The sequence below is a fragment of the Melospiza georgiana genome, chromosome Z, assembly GCF_028018845.1.
Source record: "Melospiza georgiana isolate bMelGeo1 chromosome Z, bMelGeo1.pri, whole genome shotgun sequence".
Taxonomy (NCBI): Eukaryota; Metazoa; Chordata; class Aves; order Passeriformes; family Passerellidae; genus Melospiza; species Melospiza georgiana.
In genome coordinates, this window is record NC_080465.1 from 63,671,249 (window position 1) to 63,698,324 (window position 27,076).

Consider the following 27,076-nt stretch of genomic DNA (forward strand, 5'->3'; position numbering starts at 1 on the left):
CACACTAAAGCCAAAAAAAAAAAAAAAAGAAATAAAATAATAAAATAAAATATCACAACCAGTGTTTGTTATTAACATTTCTCCATAAAAGTGCTAATGAAACAGACTGTCCATGTTTTTGGTTTTCTTCTCTTGTATAAATACTATCTGGATTACATCTCACTCAAATCACTGCACTTCTCTTTTTAAGGATGTTGAAGGCAATCCCTGAGGTATTTAATGGAAAACTAGGGTTGGAGCAGACAGACATTCTCAGGTGCAGCCCCCTTCCCCACCACACAACCAAAAGGTTCCTCAGGAGCACTGAGCTCTGCTGAACATTATTTTGAACAGCCGAGTGAATGAGTTTGGTGGCAGCACCTCCTTGGTTTACCTCTCCAGGACGCTGTCCCAGGACAGCTGTGCGCTCCACTTAATGCAAATCAGGCTAAACCAGCTTTCGGCACCAAATCCCGAGCTCTTGTGCTGCCTGCTGCTCCCATTCTTCACGGGAGGAGCGAGTGAATTTACCGCTGCAGGGCTTGGTCCCTTCGCCCGGTTTCTCATTTCCACTCCCCTCGTTACTCAGTTTTGCTACTCAGTAGCAAAACCAGCCTTTCTCCCGCTCTATCTTTCCGGCCGCAAAAGACAATTTTCCTTGCCGGGAGTAATGGCTTGGAAAACAGCTCATTTCAGCTGCAGCCTTGACGACCACAACCGCAAACACCCTGAGAAACAACTTTGGAAAAGGGGTTTTTGCAAATCCTAAGTGAGAAGACTCCTGGTGCTATTTTTGACAAATTTATTACTCTGCGTTTCAAAGAAACAGAAAGTGTTATTTTGTTTTAAGTAGGCTAAATTGCATGAAAGATATTTATGCCAGTTTCTTCTCCAAACTAGAAGACTGATCTTCTAGATTAATCTGCAAGTCTTGTGATTTGTTTTGTGTGCTATTTTCTTGTGTCAAAGATGCTAGAAACACAATAGAAAGCTGCAATATGTCTTAAATAACAATTTTATGTCATTGTTAGTTTTCTTAAACTGCAAGAGCTCTTACAAGAATTGCCAGTATAAGTAAAAGTCACTTTCGCATGTCTATTCTTTTTTTGAACACTCTTTATTGCCTGATTAATCTGATGTCAAAATCCACCTATGAACATCCCACTCAATAAATCCAATATTTTTAAAACTTCATTCTCATTAGGATAACACATTCTTATGCAAACAAGGCAAAATAGAGGCTGATGACTTGCCCATAGCAGACTAAAATTAAATTTATTCTGCACTTTCCTGCTGTGTTTCTCGTTCTTCCCACCATTAGTCTGGAGATTTTGTAGGAAAGATAATCTGCCATGTCTTTGCATAGTGTCAGCACAATGGGGAGTGCAAAGGTCTTTAATGATAAACCATGTAATGACAAACTTTGCAATGCAGCCCTGAGAACAGTAGTGTCAGTGCCCTTGGTGCCAAGCTCATTTGTCACTTGATAAGTTGATGAATAAAGGTCACTTCAAACAGTAATTCAGAGGACATTCATGGCGTTATCCTTGATGCACATAATTCTGCCTTTGTGAAGTCTTAGTCCAACACTCAACAGCGATCCTCCTAGGATGTGTTCATTATGTACTTTGACTTGGGCTGTTGGAGCAGAATAACAGTCCAGGGACACATTTCTCTGAGTTAACAAAATTAATTTTTCTCTGCCTTTCATTCTCCTGCAGCTGTTTTTTTCTGTCGACCATCTCCATTGGATGAGGCTACCTACTTCTGGAAGTTCTGGTACCTCAGCTGGCATCTATTCTCTACTCCTACACTCTTCTAATGTCCGATACAGAGGCCGAGGACTGACGAGACAGTCTGACATTTGAAGGTCTTAAAGGCCTTTTCCAACCTACAAACCCTATTGTAAATTGAACTTCCGCAAGCGGCTACAACCCGCAGGTTGGCTGCAAACATGAATTGCCAGACACTCGTTAAACACCACCAGACGCGTTGTCGAACCCCTCACCGCTTCCCAGCGAGAAACTGGGACCCTAAAACCCACCGGGCATCTCTCCTGTCGTTCGCGCCTGTCGCTCCGGGGAGAGCGCATCCCTGGCATGGGGGCACGGGAGGCGGGAAGGCCGAGGGTCCGGGGGACACCGGGACCCCCGTCCGTCCGTCCGTCTGTCCGTCCGCCCGCCCGGGGAAGGCGGGGGTGCGGCGCGGCCTCCCGCCCTCCTTGCGCCGCAACCACTCCCCGCAAAGAAAGTCACCAGGGGGTGGGGAGATGGTGACAGCTCCAGGAAGCCGGCGGCGGCACCGAGAGACTCCGAGGGAAGGCAGCCCGCGGGGTGGCAGCTCCCAGCCCGCCGCCGCCATGAGCTCCGCGCAGCGCCCGCCGCTCGCCCACGTCTTCAAGGGGACCTTCGTGCACTCGAGCGCCTCGGCGCCCATGGAGATCCTGCACGGACACCTGCTGGGCGTGGACGACAACGGGACCGTGAGTGGGGCTCGGGCGGGGGTCGGGGCGGTGCGCCGGGGTGCGAGAGGCAGGGCCGGCCCCGCGGGTCCGGGCACCGACAGCGGAGCATTTCGGCACTGCTGCCCGTCGGGGCGGCCCCGCGGAGAAGGAATTTCGCACTTTGCGGGAGCTGGAGTTAGCCGGGATGGAGCGTCCCCTCGGCACGAGTCTGCAGTTGGCATAAATCTGCTTTTGAGGTGTGCTGAGTGTTCCCGGAACAGCAGCGTTCCTAGATCTAGATCTGGCATTCTTTCAGATTCTCTGTTTTCTTTCAGTTTCGCAAGATGGTTTTTTTTTTTCTTTTTTTTTTTTTTTTTTTTTTTTTTTTTTTTTTTTTTTAATTCTAAGGGTATCTAAACAGTGATGGTGAAAATAGCTGTCTACCCACTGCATAGCCGTCTAAATGAGGCTTTTTTTTGTCTTCTCGTCACAAAAATTCCCCCTATGGCATATACCCATAAAGATTTAGAAAGATGGTGATGTTGAGCATTTCAGTAGTATGAACCAAGCTTAAAACGAGCATTGCACTTACTGATAATGTAGAAGAGAGTCTGGCAGGGAAGCAATGTCATTTCCTTAACCCTTATCGCACTTGAAACTCAGTTTCATAGTGCAGGTTGTGCAAGTAGACCGGTGATTTTTTGTAGGCTCAATAACATATAGCCGCCCTATGTCAAATCTAAAAAAGTAGTTTTCTTTCTTGTGGCTAAATAACAGGCTTCAGTGTGTCAGGCTTCAATAACATTTTAAATATGTGCAAAACGCAGTTTGAGCCCTAACAGTGCATTTTCTCTATTCACACGGGTCCATGGGGGCGTGTTTCCTGACAGCCCTCTTACAGCTGTTGAGGAGTCCGGCGCAAGGTGTATTCAAGTCTGTGAGGAGCCGTGTTTTGATGAACAGGAGGGAGTAAAGGCTTGCATAGTTATGTATTGGCTGGTGTTCACTAAAACAATAGATCTAAATGTAAAAAGGTTTGGCTGGTGTAACTCAGGTGCACAAGGCATAAATTCATGCCCCATCCCACTCTCCTTAATGTCAATTTCTGCAAAAGTGTCTCTACACAGCATCCATATGAAATCAAGATTTTTAGTGATTTTCTTGAAAAAGAGGCATATTAGTAAGCTACACCTAGACATCTGTGCTCTTACTTACTCTCTCCTTTTCCTAGGGAACAAGGATTCACAGTATAATGTTTTTCTTGCATAAATTGGCAGAAGTTTGTTTTTTTTTTTTAATCCATTACAACACTATCTTCCTAAAATAAAATTCCCACCAGAATACAGTGACAAGCACTTTTATTTAATTCTCTTTTTATTACAAATTCTTGACATTTTATTATTCCAGGGGTTGATACAGGGAATATCCCATATGCTGTCTTTTCTCTCTCTTACTCATAATGTAGCCTCACACAGAGCAACCACTGGAATCACAGAAGAGTTGGCTTTTCAAAAAAGACATAGTGATTAGAAAATTACTTGCCTTTGTTTTTTGAATTTACACAAAACTGCTTGTTTTCCTGCCAAAGATGTAAAATTAACTAAACAGGTGTCCTTCTTTTGCCTCATGTTGCTGACTCCATGATGTAAAAATTCTGCATGGTCTCTGACACTGTGTGTCAGAGCTTGTACGAACAACTGGATTCTGTTTTGCAGTGTGGGTCCCTGCATGTCCTCCGAGGGATGTAAAATGTCATCTCTCTTCTTTACCCCAGATGAATACAAAGTTTTATGAAGAAAATCATTGCCTTTGGATATAAAACCCCAATTTATCATCAAGTTAGCAAAGGACCATGTTTAACTGAGTGGTTTGCAGAGCAGTGTAGAGTTTCCCTTGAGGAAAAGCAAAGAGAAAGACCAAAGAGCAAAGAGCATTCCTCAGCGTAAAGAAAACAGACATAGGTGCAAAATATGAGTTGTTATTGAAATATTGGTGTAATTATCCTAGGTGAGTAGAATATTTAGTAAATAGAAAAAAATACTAAGCTAAAATCCCTTGTGTAAATTAGGAAAAGAGCGAGAGTTGTGGAATAAGTATATTAAGCATAAGTTTTGATTTCAGCCTGTTGTGACAGTGAGTGGACGCATGTCAGCTGTACAAGGAGGAAGGTACCATCCATCTGGAATTCACTGCTTCCCTTTTCTCAGCAGGCTGGGCAGTTCCTTTAGCAGCTGGTTGTTGTGAGTGTTCTTGTCTCTCATTTAGCCTCACATTCCAGTTTTGGGAACTAGGGAAACAATAGGCATCACTTAATAACTGTGGGAACAGGGAGGGAGGAGAGCACGTGGGAGGGGAAAGAGGGGCAGACCCTTCTCCTGTTCACCTCTGAATGCCATAGGCAGGCACTGCTGGATCCAAGTAGACCATGTTCCTTCAGCCAGAATAATTCACTTTCCATTTTCTTGTTAGTAACATCTTTGCACTGTGGTGCTTGAGGCCACTCAGGGCTTGCTACATCAGGGTTGATGCTGACAGGTTGTTCAGTTGACCAGCTATGCTTTAGTGGAAGAGCTTTGGGCATCACTTGGTATACAAAAGGCCTGAATTAGTCACAAATGTTGGGAGAGCTTTCCCCCTGATCTTTGGATTCTTTAGCCCCATTACGTGAGTAACACATGAGAACTCATGGAAGTGTTTGGACAATGGGGTTAGCAGCGACTAATTCTGTGTTTTGTGATATACCTTTCCCAAAGTGCCAATTATTTTCCTTGACTTCCTTCTTTAAACTGAAGTTCTTAGTCTTGTGCACTTGTCTCTGTAGTGACTCTGGTGTAGAATTTCTTCTTGCTTCTACAGTGCTGAGGTGCAGAACTAATTTAAAGAACTGTGCATCCAGTTGGTTACCTTGAATGCACAAGCAAATACTGGAGGAAATGTTCAAGCATAGGATCTCAAAGGGTTTAAAGCATTCAGCATTAGAAATGCATCCTAAAGCAATGGGGAACAACTCCTGGCTGACTAAGGAATTCCTTTGGGAAGTTTGTTTGAAAAAAACGTAGAGGCCTTGTTGATTTGCCCATAGCCTAATTCAACCATAAGAGACCAGGTGTCAGGTTTAGAATTGGTTTCGTCTACCCAGCTTCCTTGAAACATATTTTCTTCATTTTTCCATGATTTAGGTGTTTTATTTTTCTGCACCCTAAGAGTACATAACAGCCACTGCTTTTCCATGGCAACGCCTGTTTCCAGAATTTGTCATCTGGTGTTTCATATTTTTCTCTCTCTCTTTTTTTCTCTCCCTCTTCATCCTTCTCCCCCCCCCCGCCAGCAGCTCTAACATTGCTCATTCTGCATCCATTTTGACTTCAATATCTGAATAACCTGTTCTTTATTGCACATCAGATATTTCAGTAGGTCTGTATTCCAAGCCTGCTGCAGTTAAATTAAGTTGGATGTATTCCTCCTTGCATGGAGGACAATACTGTTCTTGTCAACTATTAATGGAATAGTACAATCTTACAATTTTTGCTAGTGTGGTATTTATTTATATGGCATTATTTTAATATTTTTTCTGACTGAAAATGTAAAACATCTGCTCTTTAAACAATATAAATCATACTAGCCATGATTAGTTTAAAAGACTAGGCAGCCAATAACTTCTTGTCTACAGTTTAGCAGCATTTACAGTTTAGTAACTTTGCTTATTTTGTCTATGGAAAAACCAGAAAATGGTGAATTTCTATGCAAAAGAAGCATGCACATAAAAATGGCATGCAAATAAGTGCTAAACAATGCTTTTTCCAGTCCTCTTGCTCTTCCTCCTAAGTTTCTTCCTATTGCCATTTTAAAAGTACTAAGTTTTGCCTTTTTAAATGTGGTTTTGTTTTTCTTTTTAACTGCTGCCCTAGCAACTGCAGTCATGAGCGTGACACAGGCCCTCCATGTGAGCATCATCCCAGGAGCAGAAGGATACTGGTAGCAGAAAGAGTATTCCCTTGAAATTAAGAGAACCAGCTCTTACACCAAGGGAGTTAGAAGACCATGAATTGGTTTCTGGCAGAGGCTGTGGTTAGAGGCAGGAATTTCTGTAAGTTCAGGTGGGCAGTCTTTGGCCAGGGGAGACTTCCAAGTCCTCTAAATTGTCAAATGTTGAGGAAACTTGGATCCTGCATGGAATCTGCAGTGGGCATTGCAGTCTCTAGGCTCCACAGTCTCTGTTTCCCGGGGAGCTGTCATGCCTATTAGTGATAGACCAGAGAATCAAAGAGTTGAGAATTCAGCTGCTAAGAGTCATCTTGTAGATTAAAATACCACAGAAGTTAAAAATAAATAAGAAATGTGTTAAAATTCTGACTAGGCAACAGCAACTCGTCATCAGTAAAGTCTATGTTCCCTAGGAGTCAAATGGGGTTGAGTTTGGCTCCAGATTGTGGGGTTTTATTTTGCAATAAACAAAGATCTCAGCATCCTTTTAGCCCATTCTGTAAAATGAAAATATTATCCACATTTTCCCCTTCAATTTGTTTTCTCATCGTAGGCACTATGGGAAAATAAAAATTAAAAAAGACTAACACAAGCAGAAAATTAGGAAATACTTATCTTGATGGCAGTCAGTCATAGGCACAGGAGGTAATTTGACCCCTCTCATTATGAATACTGTACCTGCATTCCTGTGAGGCTGTTGTACAACTCCTCACAAGTGACTGTCCTGCTAGCATGGTGTTACCTTACAGGACGCTACGGTCTGTGTGGTCCTGCCTGTGTATTACCTGAGAAGGAGTTAACTGTTCTATTACAAGGTACAAGGTGGGTGCGGTCACTCACTGGATTATGAGAAGGTATTTCAAAATCATGCTTGATAGTCAGGAAGAACAAGAGTCTCAATGCAAGCCTAACACCTCTGTAGTAAGTGTGTAAAATTGGTTTTAAGATATAACTTGTTTTGCCTTCATATAAAGCTGATGTGGGATGCACATTTGAGGTACTTAATTATGTTTTCTTTTTTTTTAGATCGTGTTTGTGGAACAAGCTGATCAGCTAGAGCAACTGGCTAAGACATGGGGGTTCAAAACATCTGACATAAGACAACTGAGTAAACAGTATGTGTTTTATTAAGATTAGCTACAGCAAATGCAGTTTGTTCTTTGAATGAGGTAAAGCGAGTCTTTACTTTTACAGGGACCACATTAAAACCATATGATGCCCATATATTTAATGGCCAAAATTCCATTTTAGTGCAGTGAGAGCTCTTTACCCAAAGGTGCCTATGTTCTGGATGCAACTCAGACAGTCCACGTTATTTTTGCATTCCTTGGTTTGGGATTGCAGACACGGCTGAATTGTGCTGGCTGATGTACGCTGCACAGAGCAAAATGCCATATTTAATTTTCAGGCAAAATCACTTCTGTGCTCATGAAAGTGAGTGCCATTCTTTCTTGAGATTACATTTTATATGCATTTTGTTAGCAGTGGGTTGTGCCTAATGTGAAAGTCTAGATGCAGTAAATGTAGATAACACTGACACTGCAGATATGAAACTTGTTTGCTAAGACATTGACACGTTGCATAATAAAAATTAGTACAATTAGAAGATTCAAGTCCTCTAAACACAGAGCTTTTGATTTCTCCATACTGCAGCTGGAGCATTTCTTTTTTCTTCATGCAGTGAAATCCTCCAACTTTATTGTGAAGTAAAAAGGTTTTGGACTGTGTGAAAAAGTTTTGAGCTATGCTTTGCATGTAGTAGCACTGTCAAAGACTTGTGGCTTATAATTGAGACCTTCTAGTAATCAACTGTTAAAAATCTTTTGTGCTTTGCTGAAAGGCTAATCATACAGTATATATGAATAATCAGATATTTTTTTCGCTTGAAATAGCCTGAGGAAAAAGGAAGGTGCTGAGAATGTGAATCGATTGAGGAAGACTTTTCAGCATTTATCGCCTGCAAGAAAACAGAAAAAAGAGGAGCTAAAAAGAGACAAAATTCAGTTCATTCAGTAGCCAGGGAGAAGGAAAGAGGAGTGAGAGAAATGTTATGTAGTAAGGAGTTTCAGCACAAAACCAAATAGCCATAGCAACTTCTAGTAAAGTTGATATACTCATTCCTGCTATTGCATGAACATTGCATGACAACATATAGTTTTACAGTTACATTGTAAATATGCCTTTCCTGTCAAGAGACTGACCACCAGTGTCTGTGTCTGCATTTTTAGACACAGTGTCTGTTCTTCCATTAAGCCTTGAAATTCATTGATTTTACATATCTATATAGACATATAAATAATGTAGAAGAAAACTGGCATACAGAAAGTCACATTTTGTAAATATAATGGTCTGGAAGCTAGAGGCATTCCATATATATTCAAACTAGGAAACAAGACTGTGTACAAATCTCTTTTTCAGGTGGATTCTGTAGTGGAGTAATTTTAGTTATTGTCAAGTCAGTTCTCCTCTGTTGGTTGGCATTTAGGGTGGGTCAATATTAGAGATAATTAGATTAATCCTGCTCCTATACTGTTTTTCTCACAGTTAGATATGTGTATTTTGTAGTGTAAATGATATTACTCAACAGCTTCATACCAAAATATTTGTAGAGGTACAGCAGGAATTAATAGGCTGATGCTAAAAGAGACAGATTAATCTGTATTTGCCATGTATTCTGATGGATTTTAATCAAGTGTACTCTTTAAAACAAAGCTAATTATTATGGAGAATTTTTGAGGCATTTTGGATTGTTACAGTTTTATTTTCTTTCCTTAGTGAATTCTTCATGCCAGGATTGGTTGATACACATATTCATGCTCCTCAGTATTCATTTACTGGTACAAGAGTAGACCTGCCTCTTTTGCAGTGGTTGACTGCTTACACATTCCCAACAGAAGCCAAATACCAGGATGGTGGTTTTGCAGAAGAAGTGTACACCAGAGTTGTTGTAAGTCCTGCAAATGGCATTTACCTGCTTGACAGCATTAATTTTTGTGTAATATAGGCATGTTCTCAGAAGGCTGGCAGAAAGAGTAGAGAAAGTTTTATTGTCATGGAAACCAGATAAAACCAAGATAGCCACTGTTCTAATTGCTAGTCAAGATTGTCTGTTACTAGTTACAGTCTTGTTCTCTTGTTGTTGGCAGTAGAGTTAATTTAATCACAAGGTTAACAATGAACTGTTTATCACCTTTTCTGAATATAATGACATCTACTAATCTACAGCAACTAATGTACTCTCAGAATTAGTACAGCCAGCAGGTGCAGACAACATCAATGTAGCAACAGCCAAGCATAGTAAAAAGAAAAAATTCAGAGGGTGTTTCCTTTCTTCCACAAAAGTCCTCTATTACGAACCCACCATCTGAAAAAAAACACATGAAAGAGAAGATACTTCTGATGGATGACAGATCTGGGATATTCTGGAGTAGTAAAGAAAGTCATTGCTGCTGCTGAGGTCTTTATAGTGGGAATGTCTTTCACTCCAGGGGCCTTAGAAGGAGTCTCTCAGTGGTATTGTGGGTTGAAGAAGGACTGTGTTTGAGCTAGTCTGGTTCTGAGCACTATAAAGTCTTTAAAATCTGCTGGATCTTAACAGCAGCTAGGTCATATTGCAGAGTACTAGTTCTGGCCTATAAGTGATATTTATCCTTTAATATGTGGACTGAAATATCTTCAACAGATGAAATTATTTGTCCATAATTCGCCTTGCATTTGTCTATTACCCTGGAAGTGTCTGTTGCCAATATAATAACATAACAAATCTGAAATAAATAGTTATGCTGTTCATTGCCACACAAATTTTAAAAGAAATTACTTTCTGCCATCTGCCATGATAAAAGCATGCAGGAGCAGCCTGGTCATAAGCACTTTTAAGCCTCCACGTGCTTGAAACAGAGAGGTGGCCTCACCTTTGAGCCGTGGGCCCAGCACGCTGTTACCGCGCGGGCTGAGCCACCCCAGCGCATCCAGAGACCTCACCCTGCAAGGTGTGCCACAGAATCACCTGGAAAAGAGCTGCCAGAGAGAGCTGCAAGGTAGCTGTGGGAGCCTGAGCACCACAGTTAGGCTCTCCCCACGTGAATCAAATAGAACAGGGTTAGGAAATTGTCTTCACATGTGGAAGATACATAATACCACCCTCTGCAATCTTTGAAGGGGCCAGTTATAACCTTCATCTGTTAGAAACAGAACTAAACTTTCATGGAGCAGATGTCTTTTCATAAGTTTCATTGTGCTTATGAAGTTGTAATGAAAAAACAGTCGATTTTTTCAAATCAAAGTCCTGTTTCCAACAAATGCCTTCTATACTCAGCAAAAGAAACAATTTAGGTGAAATTTTCTTCCTTTTTGTTGGAACTTCCTCTTTGTGCTGATGATTTGGAAACAGAATTTTTTTAGATTTGCTTTAACAATATTGTTAGGATTTCAGAAGTAGAGAATTCTGAATTTTAAAAGCTAGAAGAGACAAAGGTAACTTGTGTTTGTAATGACATTGCTATTTTGAGGAACTTTTAAAGATTTTAATTTGAATATTGTAAGGAAAAGACAGAGCTTGGCTTCATGTTTGTCAAATAATTAACTCTACCCTTCCTCTAAACATTGTGTGTAATGTCCCACCTTTTATCTCGTTAAAAGAAATTTAAGAAATTCTCAAATTATTTGGCAGCCAGAATGCAAAAGTATAGCGTAGGTCTGTATGTTGGTTAAGTGGTCCACATAGTTTGTATCAGTCCCAAGGATGAGAGAAGCTACAAATTTCATCATGAATTAATGTAACTAAAATACCTGATAATTTACTATTATGTTCCCCAAAAGTAATACAGGGATTTCCTTTGGTATATTAGATAAATAATTAACTCATAGTTTGAGTGGTTTTGCTCAGTTTACTTTTACATTTAAGTTTGATACTTGGTATTTGAGGGCAACAAAGGTTTTTGATACATGAAAACCTGACTTGTTTTTCCAGCTAGATCAGGTTGCTAAAAGAAAACCACCATGTTCCCCAAAAACCTTTCTTTGCTAACACTACACAAACGGTGCTTCACCATCAAAATTGGAGAGCCTTTCATAATGAGGAAATAAAAAAAATTACTAGTTGTTTGTATTCCTAAATATAAATTGGAGTATTTCCACTTTGGGGAAAGGAATAATAACTGGTTTCTATGGGTTTAGCTGCTGTAAAAATTTTGTGAGCAGTTTTTTGTATTTAGTAACCCTCAGACTTAAAAAAACTTTTATGAAATTAAAAATCTGTATTTTTACCTTCCCACTTCACTGCAAAATTTCACAATAACTAAATGTTCTTGCGGCATGAAATGAGACTTCCTGTTCTGCATTTTGGCAGCTATGTTGGCTTTTTTCTCAGACAGTTGAAATTGATTTCTTTTTTTAGAGACGAACTCTAAAGAATGGCACGACTACAGCTTGCTACTTTGCAACAATTCACACAGATAGTTCCCTTCTTCTTGCTGAAATTATAGGTAAGTCTAACAGAGAGTTTTGAAGGATTATGTGGGTCGTGTTAGTTGAAGGAAACAATGTTTAGGAGTTTAAACTCGCTAGGGATCTGTCTTTCTCCTAATTTGTTTTTTGTTCATTGTACCTGTCACACTGTGTCCCCAGGCCCCACCTGTTACCCATGTTCATTTAAACACCTCTGTCCTGCTTGCTGCTCCTTCTCTCCTCATTCCCAAGTCTGCTGCTGGCTGAGCTTGAATTAGGTCTGCTGGACTTGTTCTTCAGCTGCTTTTTCTAACCTTTTGTTATTTGAGGTTTAAAAGAACTGAATGACAGGAGGACCAGTCGGTGCATTAATTTCCTGATACACTGAGGTTTCATCTGATAATCAATATCAAAAGTCTTCACACACCCTCTGAAATCAGAGAAGTGGAAGCTGCATCAGAATCCTTCCCTTCTGTTCATAGTTGCAAATGCCTGCTTGAAAATGTTTTTGTTCTTGCAGGATTTCTCAAGGCTCAGACAGCTCATAAAGCAGAGAAATTTAATAAGAACCTCAAATTTCATCAAAAATGAGCTATTCTGATTTATTTGGAAAATTTTGAAGCCATTGCATTAAACAACTCAAATAGTAAAAGTGGACAAAGCGATCTGATTTTAAAATGCATTTGACAGCCTAGGATATTATATGCATGTTTTACATATGATTTCTGATTTTTTCATCTAGCATGGGTAAATCTCAAGAAAGAGGCCAGAATAGATCTGGAAACTTCTCCCTCTAACTGGCCTGTTAGCAATCTTTGCCTGTTAGCAAAAAGAGCGATGGTTTGCTAAGATCTTTATGCCTTCTCTCATCTTCAGGTAGTCATCTACTGCAGCTACTGTACTTTGATGCTTGTGTTTCTCATCCTTTGTGTTACAGCTGTCTTCAGAGACTACCATTAAGAATTCTGGTTGTGGTTAAACTATAGTAATCTACTTCTTATTTATGAGTATTAATGTGGAAGACAGCTCCTATTTAATGTTGTTTGTTTCCTTCTTTTTGTCTTTTCTTTTTATCCTTAAAAGTCACATGAATAATCCTAACTTAGAGACAAGGCAGGAGCATAAATTCTGGTCATCCTAAATGGAGCTGGGTGGGGTGGAATTAATTTTTTTATTTCAGTACAAGCTTTGGTAATGGTTTCTGAGAACCAGTGATTCTGAGCTTTATATTCTAATGCATCTCAACAGATAAATTCGGTCAACGAGCATTTGTTGGAAAAGTCTGCATGGATGTGAATAACAGTGTGCCAGAATACAGAGAGATTACTGCTGACTCTGTCCAAGAGACAGAAAGGTAAAATGATAAAATTGATGGCATAACCTTTTAAAGTAAGATTTTTGCTACATCTGAAAAGTGGATGCAAACCTGTCTAAGAGCTTACTGGTGTGAATTTATTAGCAACAGGTTTTTTTGTTCCAACAGTAAGTAGTATCCCCTACAGTCCTGGCAATTCCTGCAAATCCTGGCAGTTCCTGAAAAAGTTGCTGCACAGCCCAAGTATCATCCCTCTGGCTTTTCTAAAGAGAGGGAGAAACCACAGATCTAGGGTTTGAGAGGATATGTCTGTTTTCTTCTGCCTCTTTTCCCTTTCACAGCTCTGTGTGTGGAGGTCCTGGGGCCTGACATACAATGGTGAGGTGGCAGCCAGTTCCTCCATCCCCATTAACTTCTAAGCTATTTCCTTCCATCATTTATGTTAAGACTTTATTCAAGCTGTAGAGCTCAGCTCTCATATACCCCATTTTAAACATCTCTTCTCCATCACAGCACCGGTCAAACCACTCCAACATGCAGCTGAGAGAATGAAGGGGAATCAAATGAAGGCAATATTTGTAGTGGAGGAGGGCCAAGACTGGATTATTGCAGCTTACTATCATGTTTCTCTTGTCTTTTGCACCCATGCTCAGAAAACAGTTAAGCAGACATACAGCTCTTCTCATAGGACTATCTATTTACCTATATAAATGTTTCAGATGTCATGCTGAAAGAGAAAGCCCCTAAGAGTAATACAGATGTCTTTTGGCACTTGTGTGAGGTTGCTCCCTTGTTTTTACAAATCATGCTAAAGGCGTGACAATAAAAGTTAGAAATAGTAATGTATTTCTATAGTGTTTATATTTAAAGAAATGTTTAAAACATGCAGTGTGAGTTACCTTCACTCTTCTAACCTTTGTTTCTGTCTATGTAAATCCCCAGTTTCCATAATACGGTCTGAAAGAAGCAGAACTTCCAAATCTGACAGTTTTAAAAGCTTCAGAAGGATCTAAATAGCTTTCTTTCAAATATCAGTCTTCTGCCTCCAATTAATTCCTTATTGATTGTGTAAAAAGAAATTATTCTGAAGTTTGGGTGAGAGGTTGGCACAAGTATTCCATAGCTGTCTAGGGAAAGGGGCTGTGTGCTTCCTGGCATGGATCTGGAGCACTTACCCAAATCACAGCAGTACAACTGCAGAAGGACGAAAAAGCTGCTTCATTAAGAGGGTAACATGTTAGTTGGGTTTTTGTTGCTTGGTTTTTTAAGAATCTAAGAAATGTGATCTGTCACACTGTCAGAAAATGGACTACACTCATTTCAGTTACTTAAAGTCAACATTCAGAAATATTTATATTGTATGCATGGAAATAAGATACAATTCCAAGTACTTAATATATTAAATTTAAATTCATCAAGAATTTGAATCTATCATTCTTTGTCAAAGAGGATTGAATAAAAACTTGGGGAATTGAACTCTAGATTACCATATATGGTATTATTAGTTATAGTCAGCTGTAAAGATGAGAACCTGTGTTCAAGTCTGTTCTGCTATAGAAGACAGTGATTTGAAGCTGAGCTTCTTCCCTCATAGAGAAGTACATAAGCCAACAAACTATAGCCTATATTTGCAAAACATATTTCATCACATTTCATCAGTTTTGAAACAGCTCACACTGTTCAAAGAATGTGAGAAAGAATGAAAACAGCCACATTGAAATTTTGGCTTGTCAACTGGGCATTATATTTCTATTAAACTGTGTATTTTATTGATCAAGTTCTGATCATAAATCTTCTGATTAAGTGTGATCAGGTTAATTGGAAAGAGGAGAAACAGGCAGATGGTAGCTAATTCACTTGGCATTTTAGGTCTCAAAGTAAGACAATGGTGGGCCCAAACTCCTTTGGTGATTGCAGAAGTCAAACTCAGATTTCTTGTTTCCATCTGGTGATCTAGTGCAACCTTCAGGGCTGTGAATGTAGCCTCTAGCATTATTTTCTTTTTCCTCTGAAGACATTTGAAAAAATTGATACAATATTGTTGTGATCAAAATTATACAGTTTACTTACTATGAACTATAACAAAAAATTCACAGAGATCCTGTCCAGAAAGCATCTCAAACTGTCTTTCACATGCCACTTACATACACTGAACAAATGGGCTTTGAAAGAATTTCCTCCTTCCTAAGTAGGAGGAAGCTTAATTTGCTCATCTGCATTATCCATAGTGACTGCTTAGGGTTTTTTGTAGAGGTCTGAGTGGCATTTTATTTAGCAGAGTAAGTAAATCTTTATTTTCTGGAAGGTAGATAGTCTATACACTAACATTAATATAAGATTTCCAAAAAAAATCAAGGCTTCTTTAAGTGAACGAGGACATATGCCTCTACTGCAAGAGATAAAATATTGCTACATCTTTTAAAACTTGGATTTGAAAAGGTTTAAACACTGCAATTTGAATTCATGGACAAACAAATTAAAGTTTGGTTTGTTTTTTCCTTCTTCAATATTGCAGCTGTAGGTTATAATTATGTTTTCAATTCATATAATGTACCATGTGTTTGGTTTTCAGGGAGAACTCAGAATAATTACTACTTGTCTAATGCTAAGTATTGCAATGAAAAAAACATTTGCATGTTCAGAGTCAAATTCAAAACTAGCATAATTGGTGTCACTATGCTGACTTCATTGTGTTCCCTTTTTTTATTTCATCTGAAAATCTGGCTCAAAATTTTGTAAAACAATTGATCTGTCAGAAATGTTTTACAGGGTATCCAAGTATGTATTTTTTATATTTTTCATAATTAATAACATAGAGGACAGATTTATAGCAACTTTATTTCTACCCTTTTTCAGGTTTGTTAGAGAACTACTGGAAAAGAAAGTAAGTAGTGTTCTTTATTGAATCCACTTCTGTATTCAGAAAATGCTGTGTAAACACATGAAATAATTAATCCTGCTATCCAAATCTGTTGTCTTAGTGACAAATCAATAAATATACATATGTCTGTGTAATAGACAGGTATCATCACTCTGAAAAATGTTCTGGTCATGTTGAGAAAGGTACTTGTAACAGTGTAAAATCAGTTTTCTGTTCTCAGAGCAGTGCAATGTTCTGCGTGTTTCTCTATTGAGTTAAAAAACCTTGCTTCTTAGAAAGGATGATTTTCTTGTTAAGAAAGGTGGAATTCAGTTTAGCACTCTTAGTATAGAGATAGACAGAATAATTGAAGGAATTCTCACCAGCAGAAATCACTATTCTTTTAGTAAAGTTACTAATCCACTATAAAATTAGTGTTTTGTGTCAGTGCATGTCTTAAAGTGTGTTTCTAATAACCTTCATGCTTCCACTCCAGTGGGAAAGATAGAAGTTTACACTCCAACATTATACACAGCAGTACTTTTCTGAGTACTTTTCTTATCAGCCTTTGGTTTTCAGTGGCTTCTTTTGACATCCCACCTCAAAATATTCAAGAGCAGCTGCCTGGAGTTTAATGCCTAATCTAAATGTATCACTTGAGTTAGTTGGCTAATTTGCAAAGACCTGAGCTCCTTTTTTCTGGGAGATAATACAAGGAACTGCAGTCCAAGTTATCACTTACTGGCTTGGGCTAAACTCTGGCCTCTGACTGGTGACAGAATTGCAGTCCTGCTGACCGTTGTTTTAGGAAAATTTTAATCTAGAGATGCAAGGTGTAAACCTCTGTAGTTTTTAGTGTCTTCTCCCCTGTTTCGTGTATAGCATATTTGATTATACCACCATTCTTCTTATATAAGGAGTTCAGGGGTTTGTCACTGTTATGAGTAAAGAGGATTGAACAAGAAAATGGCTTTGGTTTTATAGAACTTGCAGTTTTGCATAATTTTATCTTCAATGGTCGTGGAAGTGTGACTGAAAAATTCTGGTCACTCAACTGACTTCTCATCATGCATTTAGACTGTTAGCAAATATGAAAAACTATCCAGTGCCGCTGAAGGCTGGCGAAATTTCAGGGACTTGATGAAAGTTCAAATAAAAACACGTTCTTTAATAAAGTTCATTAAAATTATGGTCAGAAACCCCCACTTTCATTCTCTGTTTCTGCAACGAGATGTCTAATGAAAGAAAGGAAATGACTATACAGCTTAATTTGAGATGGCAAGGATGCAGCAAGCAGTAAGCAATGAAGACAAAATGTAATTGCCGTGTAAATGCTAGTCTTATGGTTGCTGAAATATATATGTAGAATGCAAATGCCATCTTCTATTATTTTCAGTATCCCAGAGTACAGCCTATCATAACCCCCCGCTTTGGCCCCTCCTGCACAGAGGACTTGCTGAATGCCCTTGGGGATTTGGCACAAACCCACGATCTCCATGTGCAGGTAAGCTCTCAGAGCTCTGTGTGCCATTTGAGTGGTGTGGACAGACAGCAGGCTGACCATCTAAAGATGCCTTTGATCTCAGCATCCACTCTGTTGTAGGCTTGTTCTCTCTTTCACTTCACAATAACATCGTGTATTATTTTATCTATTATTTTAACATCTTCCTAAAATTGGAAGTGGAGCCGTTGTGTCACCACATCACTGAGATGGACAAGGAACAAATGGAGCTATTTCTTTAGGTTCTATGAAAACTTGTTCAGGTCTGATGAAAAAAGAGATGCAAGGACTAGATGGAACTATAGGCTTTACAGGCACTATTTTTTATGAATGTATGTTTAGCACCAGTAGATTGCTCAGAAGGTTGCAATATCAGGTTCAATGCTGTTTAAAGGACTTGCTCTATGCATTTTCTTATTGCAGAGTCACATAAGTGAGACTGAGGACGAAGTCAAGCTTGTGGAGAACATGTTTCCTGCCTACCAGAATTACACTGAACTGTATGATAAAAACAAGCTGCTAACCAGCAAGGTAGCCACATTAAAAATTCCCAAATATGATTTAGATTAATCCATGTAGAGAATATGATGGTTTGATATATTTACCTGAAAAATTTGTTTTGTTCTGTGAAGGTTAGTGACATCTGGGGAAAAGTAAATTTGTTTTATGTTCTATGTTGAGGTGCTGGATCTTTAAACAAGCCCTCTGTGTTCCTAAGTATTTTAGAGGAAGTGAAAAAGAAACATATTTTATGCTACCTGATTAATTTTCTAAAGGCTCAAGGAGAATTAGGGCAGTGGGATTAGAAGGAGGCAAGATAAAGCTGGTGTTGTTGGAACTGGTAATTCTTGGACAGTACCTAGTTATCCTTATATTCCAAGGATGTTATCCAGTCTTTCCAGTTTGCCTGAAGGTTTCTTCTGTGGTGTTACGTTAGGACCAGTAACATTTTGTTCCTATGGAGAAGCAGCCTTGCCTGTTAAATTCTAAACATCTGCCTCACTTGCAGACAGCTGCACTTTACTGCTCTGACTATCCACAAGCACTCTCACCTCATTTTACCAACTTATTTTACTGAGCTTTGACAGGCACACTAGCCTGAAGAGTTGAAATTCATTACAGCTTTGTGCTGTTGAGATAAATGTCCTATACCTGCCCACAGTAATTACAGGCTAGAGACCCAGGGCACATCTAATTAGATAGTGGACTGCCCCTGCAAAAGTGAATATGAACAACCCAACTACAGTCAGTGTACCTAAATCTCAGTCAAGTTCATTTAAAAATTTGAGAGAGAATTTTCAGTTGCACAAGGGGCAGGTGGAAACTGCCAAGGAATTAGCTGCTGAGCTCCCATTTCTGTGTTTGAAATTTTACCCCAGTAAATGACTTGTTCACTGTCCTTTTTGCTGAGAAATCAATATGGACTAGAGAAGTATGTACACAGAATTGACCTTTGCTTTCTTACGTGGTCCTTTGTGTGCTGATTTGGTGTGCAAGTGTTCTAAAGAGCATATTTGTGCTGCAAAAGCACAGGTCTTAATTCTGTGACTTGTATGCACACAAGTGAAAATGGTCATGAAAAATCATGATTACTGATGCCTTCTGGAGTCAGGCCCCTGGATATTTGGGTAAGGATGCTATTAAACACAAGCATAGCAGCAGAACCTCACATATTGTCTCCCCATCCACTCAAACTAAGACACCAAATCAATTTTTTTTAAGTGTTTTAAAAGCGGGTGGTTTTTTTTTTTGGAGCTGTCGCTGAAATGTTTCTTTCCTTTTAAAAACAGCACAGATTGGCAGGGATATGGTTCAGTAGCTACCATATGTAGGTCCTTATCTGAAGATGAGGTTATTCTCTTTGTGTTTTCAGCTACAGTGAGCTTGATGAGTAGAGATGAGAGGGGTACAGTGCCATTAGGAGATGCTCAGTGGAAGCAGTCTCAGTGCCATGCTCAATTTTATGTGCAGATTGCAAGATCTAACAGAGCTCTTGCTCCTCTCTTTCAGGGGGCATTTGGCATATGAGGTAATGCCAATTAGATTTGAATGGGAATAATTGGTTTATCCGCTATTAAATTATCCTATCCTATACTATGTTTTTCTTGTGAATTTATTTTTAAAGTCAGTTATGTTGGCTAAAAAGTAGAAGTAATTTACCAGTTGCATAAAAAATTAATTATATTTTACATAAAGAATATTTAATCTCATTCTCTTTCCCTGGTGCAAACCTTTAGAGAGCTAATAGGAAACATGCTAAGAGTACATACATCTTCCATTTTATTGGATGTTTTCCTAGCCCCAGTACTTAATCTCTGTGTTAGCTACAAAATATAAATTGTAAGCTTGCTACAGCACTAGGACAACTGGGAAGTTCTCGCTTTTGTCTTTGGTCATAGCAGTCACTGCAAGAGCAAGTACCCTGTATTCTTATATTTAAAAAATGCAAAAAAGCTGAAGGAATGATATGTCAGGCACATTGAAGTTAATCAGCTTTTCCCTTGTGGGTTTTAAGAGCTTAATTCAAGAAGTGTATTAATTTCACTAAATGGTAACCTATCCTTTTTGGCTATTTAAAGAAGTGCAGAAAACCTCATAGCCACTGAAATAAATGAAATATTGAGTAAATTTGTGATTGTCTTTTTCTTTAGACTGTGATGGCACATGCCTGTCATCTTTCTGAAGAAGAGCTGAAACTTTTTAGTCTTCGTGGAGCTGCAATTTCGCATTGCCCCAATTCTAACTTTTCGTAAGTTAAAAAAAAAAGCAATGGTGCATAACTAAATAAAGATGTTGTTTGTGTAGTACCCTGAGTCAGTGCTACCATTACAAAACTATGATATAGAAGGTATATGATACCTCATTACACCATAAATGACATATTGGATTGAACATGATTATTCATTATCCACTTCTGCATAGCATGCTCTGGACGAGTTTGTGGTCTTTCAGTTTAGTTATTGCATCTATATCCATATCTATATAAATACTTCTTTTCTAAAAATTTGTTTCTTTTGACTGTTCTCTCAGTAGTAGATGTCAGTGGAATCTCTCTTTTCCCCTGAAGTCTGCTAATGTTTTGGGGAAATGGACTATAAAGTCTTCTTTCTGTTGAACTGACATGAGATACTGCATGGTATCCGGACAGAATTAGTAATAAACCAAATCTTGTACACATTGAAGGAAGGTCTTTGTCATAAAATGGCTCTGCAGCCCTGCTTCTCCTGAACTTTTTCTGCATGTAGCACACAGAACATGTTTCTTCTTCCAATCCAGGATGTGCAGCGGTGTCTTAAATGTGCAAAAGGTTCTCAAACACAATGTGAAGCTTGGTCTTGGCACAGGTTAGTAGTTTGCTCTGAAAGTGTTTTTTTCTGGAAACCATTGGGAGATACATTCACCTGTTCATATTTAAAAGTCAGCATGTCTCCAATTGTTGGTCCTCCTTTGTTTTCTCCACTTGAGTAAGCAAGTGTAGACAATTGAAATTCTAGGGTTGGTCCAAAACTCTTTTAAAACAAATTCAAAAAATTAGTGAAGAGTTTTGTTGCTGTTATGAGCTTAAACAGAACATCAACTTTATGAGCTGAACATCAACTTTTCAGGTTTCTGTTTTTGTGTTGTGTTCTATTCTCCTGACTGTGTGTGAGAGCATCTTTTTTGGGAATTATGCCTTCAGAGACAGTGCTTAGCTGTAGAACTTGTTTGGTTTACCACATATGTCACTTCAGAATTTTGAATTAAAACTTGTAGAAATTTAACATAGAGATTTATACCCAAAGCTTGTTTCTAAGACTCTGATCCCTTCTAGATGTTGCAGGTGGATATTCAGCTTCTATGCTCGATGCTATAAGGAAAACAATGGTGGCATCTAATAGCCTTCAGATCAATAAAGTGAATGAAACAGGACTAACTCTTAAAGAAGCTTTTCAGCTAGCCACTCTGGGAGGAAGTCAAGGTAAGAAGAAAATTCTATCATGTGCACACAAAGAGCTACAGCTCTCTTTGATTATATGTCTTCCTGTCTTCATGGGAGAATCACAGATTTTCTGGTCCAGAGTGAAATCTAACTGGTAGGCAGAGATAATCCTTCAGTTTCTCATACTCACACTAGGCTTTTTAGAGAAGAATACTCTATTAATGCTGAGAGTTTAATAACAAAATCTTAATGGCTTTTCAGGGTTGTACATTTGCTTTGCAAAGATCCTCAGACTTAGTCATAAGGCTGTAAGTGCTTGTCTGTTTATTGTACCAGCTGGAAATTTGTTTTCTCAGCAACCATCGCTTAGAAGAAAAACTGAAATTACTGTAAAATCATGCATTCTATTTGTCATGAGTTTCTAATTTTGCTTGTGCTTTTTGAGCTGCCAGTGAGGCAGTTTGTTGCAAATCAAAACATCATGCAAATCACTCCTCACTCAGGGAAGAGGAGAAAAACAGGTTTTCCACCATGGTTGTTCAAAACACAATTGCATTTGCAGAATGCAATCATGTAGTATATGGGTTATCCAGTTTTGGAGAACCAATTTTGCTGTAATCAGTGTGCACATAAAAATAGATACAATTAGAAAAGTTTTAGTATAACTGGTATGATTTAGCAGAGAGGAAATCCACATGTAAGTGAAAACCTATTATTGTTTCAGTTACCAGAAATGAGCTCACTACCTTCTAAAGCACTGGTCCCAAATATTCTCATTGTAACCTGCCTGTAGCTGCCAAAAAGCTCCACTGGGAATTATTAATGGAAGCTTAAAAGATGTAGTGAAAATGTCAATCAGGTCTTCTCAGAACTGAGTTTGAATTCCTGGAGAGTGTAATGGGGAAAACAGAGAAGACAGAATATGAGCAGGGAACAAATAGTGTTCTTTTTCCTGCAATATATATGCTGTTATATATATACTGTTCCACCAAGTGTGAAAATAAACTAGCTGAGACACAGAAAGGAAGACTTATAAAAATCCCAAACTCATATGTGGCTTCCCTTCCCAGCTACTCCTGTGTTTTTACTATATTAGGTTTCCTTAGTCAAGTGTTAATTTTTTATATTGATTTTAAGCTGTTTTATCCTTACTGAATCAATTTTAAGGGTAGAATATAAATTATTTCTACAAGCTTCCTGTAGCCTGGATACTGAAAAGAAAAATTTCAGTAGCAGAAATTTAAATGAGTGATTTTTTTTTTTAAGTTTGCTTTGTTAAGACTTCTAAACACTTATCACCCTCTTGTGTTTAATCTAAAAATTGCATTCTGCTCAAAAACCTGAAGGAATATGAGATCATTTTTGTTGAAAGTAGTAGGTAATCAAAATATTTCAGAATTTGTAGGAGTTTAAATGTCTTTAAGATATTGTGATATTCCTGCCACTCACAAACTTCAATGACTTCTTAAAGTAACTTCAAGACTGAATTTCCTTTATCAGTGCAATCTGAAAACAAATAAATTATTTGCAGGTATTATGCTCTTTGATGACTTAATTTCAGAGTATTGGAAAAATAGATTTAATTCACAGGTACTTTCTAGAAATTAAAAGGGCTCTAATTTATTTCTAAAGATGCACAGGGGTTTCTCTTTAGGAATTCTAAGCACTTGCAAGCACCCAGTCCCTGAAGATGAATTTGTAGGTTTTCAGGGCATGTGGACCTGAGAACTTGTGGTTGTAATGAAATTTTGAAAAAAAAAGCTAAATAATAGACCACAAGGCAAGCCGTAGAGGTAGGTATGAGACCTTCAGACTGGCCATGATTATTTCTCCACACCATATTATTATTTGTTCCTGCTAATTGCAATTACCACTGGATACCTATTCTATTATCATATTACTATTGCAATATGTCTATAAAAACTTTCAAAATTGCTTAAACTTTTAACAAAATGCAGTCTAATACTGCCTTAGCAAGATGAATGTTATTATATGTTTTACTGTTTCTCATTGCCCCATTTGGATTTTGAATGTTTTTGGAATATAAGCCATTGTTTCTTAAGTGCTAACATATTATTCAAATTGGTTTTGGGTTTTTCCTTGTAATCATTGAAATTTTTGTTTGTCTTATGAATATTTCAAGTAAGTTCCAGGTACTACTACATGGTGGGAGGAGGCTGGTCCTGAAGACTTATTTGTGAGCTTATTTTCTTCCTCAGCTTTAGGACTGGATGGTGTGATTGGAAACTTTGAGGTGGGAAAAGAATTTGATGCACTGCTAATCAACACAAAGGCTTCAGATAGCCCTTTTGACTTGTTCTCTGCTGATGATTTTGAGGTAATCAGAACAGGATTGATGATCAGAACATGAATGGAAGTGATGGGGGAGGTCCATGATACAGAAAAGAGAGTGAGAGTGATTCTGGTGGCAGGAATTGGGTGTCCTACACCTGTGTGTTCCTGCATGTTCCATGGGGTTTTTGTTCATCAGAATATTGCTGACCCCAGTGACAGTGCCACAACACCATAGCAAAAATGCATGTAATATTTTTAATGCACATCTTATTAGCCCAAGATGGCAATTACAGTTATGTATTTGCAGTGACAAATGGCAGCCAAGAATAAGCAATTTATTTTTAGTCAATACTTATAGCTCAGACTGAAAAATCTCAGCCTGTTCCCAGAGAAAGGTTAGGTTGACTTTTCTGCATTGCTGTTACAAAATGAAGCAAGCACTCAAGATGGGTAATTTGAGTTAGAAGCACAGTTTTTATGTTAACGTTAAAGCAGTGTTGGTTTTATGGTAGGGAAACACCTTCTCATTCAAAAACCTTCTCTGACCAAAAAAGATAGTTAAGAGCAGTTATTGGAGTTTATAGGTGTCGTCAGACTACCTGAAAATAATTCCAGTTCTGTAAAAAGAATTATTTTTAAGTTTAAATCTAAACCTTTTAAGCTAAGTTGTTGGTCCTTAGCACTTTACAAAAATTTAAATTTTCCCTTGTTTTCAAAAAGCAAATTATGTATATTAAGTTTTTATTTCACTATTACTAAGAATATTTAGGGGAAGTGTTTTAATCAGTTCTTTCAAGCTTCAAATGATTATGAACCGGGACAGCACATATTGCTTTCTGAATTTGTTTTCTTCCATTTTTTTAAAGGACACTCTCCAGAAGTTCCTGTATCTAGGTATGTTTTGAATTTCAGCTCAAGTTGAATTCTCATTTCCTATATCAAATGTCTCAATTAATATTTGGGTTAATAATAAATGTATTTTTACATAAGTAAGTATACATTTATTTGCAGTAATTAAATATATTTATTAAACTATTATGTGAACATTAACAGGTCCCCAATAATTAGCATTAATATTTGACCATAATAAATACAAACTGGCCTATGATTATAATTGTTTGTAAGCATGTCTGGGCTGGGGCTGTGCTGCTGCTGTGTTGTGATGTTGGGGTGCCTGGTGCCAGCTGTGGCCACAGCTGTGTCATGCTGTAATGAGACTTTTGCCTTTCTGAGGAGCTGTCTCACCAGCTTTCTTTGTGGCTGGTTTAAAGCCAGTTCAGATACTGTGCAACAAATGATTTTCTGTACAGATACATATTATTTTGGGGGTTTGGATCTACTGAATATACAGAAAATCCATTGCACTACTGCAACAGCTGAATGCTATGTTTATTTTTCTTTTTAAGAACGCATGGGCTGCTAAAATATTTATTAATTTTTGTGGTAGCCCTGACTATTTCTCTCCAAATGGACTTTCTTAGTTCTAGGAAATGGTTGCTGCAAATAATGTGTTCCAAAACTGTTTTTTTAGACTGCATAATTGTCATTAATTAAATCAGTGTTTGTGTTTATGAGCAAACCTCAGATTTGACCATGTTATTTCAGGTGACGATCGGAATATTTCTGAAGTGTATGTGGCTGGAAAACAAGTGGTTCCTTTTTCAAGCTCTGTATAAATCCATTTTCTGTTTGCAAAATATGCTGCTGATCATTCTGCATCTGATTTGGAAAAGATTGATTAAGTGCAGTGCCTGATCATCAGGAATGACACCTCACTTTTGGATAATGGTAAAAACTTGCATACATTGAAAATTTTGTTAGACCTTTCAAGAACTACTATACTGAAACTTTCATAGTTCTAGAGGGAATGGCTATTTAAATTTCTTTGTAAAAATAGCATTTGTGCATTGATTGGGGATTTGATGAATACCTTATTTAAAGAGGACACCTGCTGCTCTATTTAATAATAGTGTAGGAAGCATTATGTAGTACAATGAAATACTCATTTTCTATAGGAATTTAAATAAAAAAACCCAGTGCTTGTAAATTGATTCTGCAGGTAATGAATATCATGGAAGACTGCAATTTCCATAATATTATTATCAAGTATGGAAAAATCAATGTCCTTTTGGAGAATGTAGTTTTCAGTTTTTCCTATGAGCTTAAAAAAAAAATTAATTTAAAACGTTCTATTTTAAGAAGAGTTAAGTCAGAAGTGTGTGTTTATGAATAAATAAGGGTCCTTATTTAAGAGTTTAGGATCGTCATTTGTAGTCAGACACTCCATTGAATAACCTTGATCTGAGTGACGGCTGAATGAAACTTCTCTTAAATTAGAAGCAGGCACTAAGATATCTCTGCAGGCTACACAAAGGCAAACAAATAAGGAGGGTTTTCTGGACTAGAGGAGGTACTTCATTTAGTTCAGCATCCTGCAGAATCTTCCCAAACTCATTTGCTCCTGACTGTTCAGACAGGATAATATGATGATGTCCCTTCTCCTTTCTGTAAGGGAAGTGAATGCATTTAAAAATTTCCAGGAGAAGGGGTCTCTTTCTGGCCATTACCACCTTTGACTTGAGGTGAAAATCATCACTGAAAATAGCAGCTCAGCTTTACTGTGCTCTTTGCGTTTTTCAATGTGGCAGCCATAATTCCAGCCCTGTAGAATTCCAGGATTCCAGGTAAAAAAATATGCCCTTTTTGTTTTGGAAATCTGTGTGACTTCCTTTCCTAAAATGGCATATTTCCTTGCCCTTTTTGTTTTCTTTTGGGTTTTTTTCCTAAGTTTTTTAAATTTATTTTTTTAGATTTGTTTGATGAGGGGATTTCTTCTTGTTTCTCTATTACGTTTTTGCAACACAAAGAATGTGCGCTTTAATTTCAGGGTCATTAGAGACTGTAAACATGCGTTGAATATGGTTTTAAGGCCTACTTCAAACTTCTTTGATTTCACCAAGCCTTGTTTTGCACTTTTATCTCACTGCCTGGGGATATAGGACTTACCTCTGTTTACAAAACAAGGGGGGTCACTGCACCAAAGTTTCACTATGTGTCTACTTCAGAGAGAGTGCTTGGCCAACGCCACTCATAATGCTATGATTTTAAAAGAATTTTCAGAGCTTATGTATTGTTATGATTATGCTTTCATGAGACAGCATAGCGTCAAGGGGAAGTGTAACAGCTAATTTGGGCACTTTTAGCATTACAGTCAGTGTTCAGTGTGGTTTTCTTGCCAAAGCTGAGGGGCTGCACCAACAGCAGGGAATGACCAGGAGGTGCCTTGCAGGCATCACCTGGATGCAGCCACTCCCTGGGAGCTGGCTCAGGTGTCC

The 27,076-nt window shown here is 38.2% G+C and overlaps 1 protein-coding gene across 1 annotated transcript; it reads left to right on the forward strand.

Annotated features, from left to right (window-relative positions):
• The first annotated feature begins 2,257 nt into the window (after positions 1-2,257).
• GDA (guanine deaminase) lies at positions 2,258-26,635 on the forward strand. Its single transcript, XM_058043937.1, has 14 exons — positions 2,258-2,461; positions 7,433-7,521; positions 9,182-9,353; positions 11,802-11,889; positions 13,100-13,205; positions 16,023-16,050; positions 17,423-17,530; positions 17,951-18,058; positions 20,179-20,276; positions 20,804-20,871; positions 21,339-21,485; positions 23,666-23,784; positions 24,608-24,635; positions 25,347-26,635. Exons 1-14 carry the CDS (start codon positions 2,339-2,341, stop codon positions 25,415-25,417), a joined length of 1,353 nt encoding a protein of 450 aa, XP_057899920.1. The 5' UTR covers positions 2,258-2,338; the 3' UTR covers positions 25,418-26,635.
• The last annotated feature ends 441 nt before the right edge of the window (positions 26,636-27,076 follow it).